This window comes from Mandrillus leucophaeus, unplaced genomic scaffold, assembly GCF_000951045.1.
Source record: "Mandrillus leucophaeus isolate KB7577 unplaced genomic scaffold, Mleu.le_1.0 Scaffold8, whole genome shotgun sequence".
NCBI lineage: Eukaryota > Metazoa > Chordata > Mammalia > Primates > Cercopithecidae > Mandrillus > Mandrillus leucophaeus.
The window spans coordinates 3720700-3725284 of record NW_012108696.1 but is presented as its reverse complement, the minus strand read 5'-3'; the positions used below and the strand labels follow the sequence as shown (position 1 = coordinate 3725284).

Below are 4585 nucleotides of genomic sequence, written 5' to 3'. Positions count from 1 at the left end.
ATGCCCAGCTAATTTTTGTATCTTTAGTGGAGACAGGGTTTCACCATGTTGGCCAGGATGGTCTTGATCTCCTGACCTCGTGATCCGCCCGCCTCTGCCTCCCAAAGTGCCGGGATTACAGGAATGAGCCACCGCGCCTGGCCTTGGTCTTGAACTCTTGACCTCAAGTTATCCACCCTCCTCTGCCTCCAAACTGCTGGGAATACAGGCGTGAGCCAACGCACCCAGTCCTGAGTGCTTGTTGAATGTAACCCAAGTGAATATTTCTTTTTTTTTTTTCTGAGACAGAGTCTCGTTCTGTCTCCCAGGCTGGAGTATGGTGGTGCGAACTTGGCTCCCTGCAACCTCCACCTCCCAAGTTCAAGTGATTCTCCTGCCTCAGCCTCCCGAGTAGCTGGGAATACAAGTGCGCACCGCTGCACCCGGCTGATTTTTGTATTTTTAGTAGAGATGGGGTTTCATCATGTTGGCCAGGCAGGTCTTGAACTCGTGACCTCATGATCTGCCCGCCTCGGCCTCCCAAAGTGCTGCGATTACAGGCACGAGCCACCGCGCCTGGCTGCCATTACTTTCAATGGTAAAAACAGCAATTACTTTTGCACCAACCTAATATGAACTTGAAACTGGCAGCCCTGAGTACTTCCTTTGCTTTCTCTGCAAACTGCTCAGGGGTCTCTCCCCACTAGGCCTTGGCAATGGTGGTTTCCTCTGCCAGAAGCATCCTTTCCCACAGGTCTACTCTACCTGGTGAGCTCTTATATTACCTCCAAAACCCAATCCCATTGTGCCCTCCCCCAGTAGAGTCATGGGTTCAAGCCTCGACTCAGGGGCACCTGGGGGCATTTATGATCGGCCGTGTCTTCTCCAGATTGGGGAAGAGTCTGGGGACACACCAGGAAAGGATAGGATCAAGATGGGACCTGAGGGCCCTTGGGGCCTCTCCCGCCTTCCCCAGGGACCCTTGCGCATACAGAGAGGGCCTGTTGTCTAATGGGTGGGAGGAGGTGGACTCTGGGCCAAGCTCCCTTTGTTCAAACACCAGCTGTGCTGATTTTTGCTGTGAGTCACTTGGTCTTGGTTTTCTCATCTGTCAAACAGGAATAATAGCAGCTCCTCTCAGGACTCATGGCTGGGAGCTTTGGTAAGCAGGTGATTGTCATCAATGACCCTCACTCCTCTCTCCTCTCTTCCCAGCTACTCTGACCCATGGATCCCCTGGGCCCAGCCAAGCCACAATGGCCGTGGCGCCGCTGTCTGGCCGGGCTGCTGTTTCAGTTGCTGGTGGCTGTGTGTTTCTTCTCCTACCTACGTGTGTCCCGAGACGATGCCACTGGGTTCCCTAGGCCAGGGTACATGGCAGTGGCACCTGTCACTGGGGCTCCCAATGGGTCCTCCAGACAGGACACCACTCCCACCCGCCCCACCCTCCTGATCCTGCTGTGGACGTGGCCTTTCCACATCCCCGTGGCTCTGTCCCGCTGTTCAGAGATGGTGCCTGCCACGGCCGACTGCCATATTACTGCCGACCGCAAGGTGTACCCACAGGCAGATGCGGTCATCGTGCACCACCGGGATATCATGTACGATCCCAGTGCCAACCTCCCGCCCCACACCAGGCCGCAGGGGCAGCGCTGGATCTGGTTCAGCATGGAGTCCCCAAGTCACTGCTGGCACCTGCAAGCCCTGGACGGATACTTCAATCTCACCATGTCCTACCGCAGCGACTCCGACATCTTCACGCCCTACGGCTGGCTGGAGCCACGGTCCGGCCAGCCTGCCCACCCACCGCTCAACCTCTCGGCCAAGACCGAATTGGTGGCCTGGGCAGTGTCCAACTGGAATCCGGACTCGGCCAGGGTGCGCTACTACCAGAGCCTGCAGGCCCATCTCAAGGTGGATGTGTACGGGAAATCCCACAAGCCCCTACCTAGGGGGACCATGATGGAGACGCTGTCCCGGTACAAGTTCTATCTGGCCTTCGAGAACTCCTTGCACCCCGACTACATCACCGAGAAGCTGTGGAGGAACGCCCTGGAGGCCTGGGCCGTGCCCGTGGTACTGGGGCCCAGCAGAAGCAACTACGAGAGGTTCCTGCCGCCCGACGCCTTCATCCACGTGGACGACTTCCAGAGCCCCAAGGACCTGGCCCGATACCTGCAGGAGCTGGACAAGGACCACGCCCGCTACCTGAGCTACTTCCGCTGGCGGGAGACGCTGCGGCCTCGCTTCTCTAGCTGGGCACTGGATTTCTGCAAGGCCTGCTGGAAACTGCAGGAGGAATCCAGGTACCAGACGGTGCGCAGCATAGCGGCTTGGTTCACCTGAGAGGCCGGTGTGGGGCCTGGGCTGCTGGGAACCTCATTTTCCTGGGGCCTCACCTGAGTGGGGCCTCATCTACCTAAGGACTCGCTTGCATGAAGCTTCACCTGCCTGGGGACTCAGCTGCCTGGGACGGTCACATATTGCAGCTTCACCTGCCTAGGAATTCACCTACCTGGGTCCGCACTTTCCTGGGACCTCACCTGCTGGAGTCTTTGGTGGCCAGGCATGTCACTTACCTGGGATTTCACATGCTGGCTTCCAGGAGTGTCCCCTGCAGAAGCCTGGCCTGCTGGGGACCTCATCTCCTGGGGACTCTGCCTACTGGGGACCTTGGCTGTTGGGGACTTTACCTGCTGGGACTTGCTCCCAGAGACCTTGCCACACTGAATCTCACCTGCTAGGAGCCTTGCCTCCTGGGGACCTCACCCTGGAGGGCACTGGGCCCTGGGAACTGGCGCCCTTGGGGCCCCACCCATGCGTGATGGTTCTGGCTGATTTGTTGGTGAAGTTGTTAGCTGCCTGTGAGGGCTGCAGAGGGACAATGACGGTACCGTTTCCAGATGTAATATTGCAAAGAAAACCGATGATGAGGCCGGGCGTGGTGGCTCATGCCTGTACTCCCAGCACTTTGGGAAGCCAAGGCAGGTGGATCACATGAGGTCAGGAGTTTGAGACCAGCCTCGCTAACACGGTGAAAACCCATCTCTGCTAAATATACAAAAAATTAGCCGGCCGTGGTGGTGGGTGCCTGTAATCCCAGGTACTTGGGAGGCTGAGGCAGGAGACTTGTTTGAACCCAGGAGGTGGAGGTTGCTGTGAGCCCAGATCACGCCATTGCACTCCAGCCTGGGTGACAAGAACAAGACTCCATCTCAAAAAAAAAAAAAAAAAAAAAAAAAGAAAGAAAGAAAGGAAGAAAGCTGATGATGCGTTCTCCTCATTCTAGGATAGTGGTTCTCTCCCCAGGGTGATTCTGCCCCCAGGACATTCAGCAAGGTCTGGAGATACTTTTGGCCATCGAAGTGAGGAAGGGGGATGAGGTCACCTAGCAGGCAGAGGCCAGGTTACTCCGAACCCCCTACGATGCACAGGATGCTCCCACAACACAACCACAACTAATCTGGTTCCAAGTGTCCAGAGATAGAAAAACCCTGTTCTAGACCTTTCTATGGCCTTGGCAGTAGGTGTCGGAGCTCTGTGAGGTACATCTCCAGCTGCTTCCTGGGGGTGGGCTCTGATAGAGTGGGGTGAGGAAAGACCAGTGTGGGTGGGGAGTGGGGCCCAAGCTGCCTGGGGGTCAAAGTAGGGCCTGGCTGGGACAAGGGGACCTTCCCTGCCCAGACACAGTGCCAGGTGGGGCCAGATAAGTCAGCTGAGTTATTAGGGATAGGACGGAGAAGAGCAGAGGTTCCCTGAGAAAGAAGGTGGTGGGCGTGTGGGTGACCTTCAGCATGGAAATGCCCATGGCTGGGGCGACACTCAGTGTGACTGCCACCGTATGGCTGCTAGGAACGCATCACTGTGGGTGTGGCTGCAGGTGTGACTGTGTTTATGTCATGCAGACTACGTATAACAGGGGTGTGTATTCGTGTGGTGATTGTTCCAAGCGTGAGACTGACCGTAAATGCCCTAGGAGTGTTTTTTATTTTTATTTGGTTATTGTTTTAGAGACAGGTTGGAGTGCAGTGTCATGATCACGGTTCACTGCAGCCTTGAACTCCTGGGCTCAAGTGATCCTCCCACTTCAGCTTCCCAAGTAGCTGGGACTACAAGCATGCACCACTACGCCCAGCTCTTTTTTTTTTTTTTTTTTTGGAGAGATGGGGTCTCGCTATGTTGTCCAGTGGTTTCTCACTATGTCTTGAACTCCTGTCTTCAAGTGATCATCCCGCCTCAGCCTCTCAAAGGGCTGAGATTACAGGCGTGAGCCACCGTGTCTTGCCCTTGAGTGCGCCTTTGCATCCGGGACAGTTCAGGGGCCCCTCTCTGAGTATGCAGGGCTGTGTCTATGTGGGTCTCTCACTCTGTGGCTGCTGCAGGGCTGTGCATGTGTGTAAGTGTGTCAGCAGATGTGATGGAATGGATTGTGAGTGACTGGGGCTATGTGTGCACCCTGAGTGTGTGTCTGTGACCATAGGTGTGATGCTGTGTGCTTTTGTGAATGAGAAGTGACTTTGAGGCCGGGCGCGGTGGCTCAAGCCTGTAATCCCAGCACTTTGGGAGGCCGAGACGGGCGGATCACGAGGTCAGGAGATCGAGACCA

At 56.1% G+C, this 4585-nt stretch overlaps 1 protein-coding gene across 1 annotated transcript in view; it reads left to right on the top strand.

The window, feature by feature from the left end:
• Nucleotides 1-2802, top strand: part of LOC105530055 (galactoside 3(4)-L-fucosyltransferase) — a 28670-nt gene extending 25868 nt beyond the window's left edge. The window contains exon 2 of the mRNA XM_011967400.1: nucleotides 1195-2802. Coding sequence (XP_011822790.1) covers nucleotides 1207-2325 — 1119 coding nt within the window. The 5' untranslated portion in view covers nucleotides 1195-1206 and the 3' untranslated portion in view covers nucleotides 2326-2802. The remainder of the gene's footprint in view (nucleotides 1-1194) is intronic.
• Nucleotides 2803-4585: the final 1783 nt, after the last annotated feature.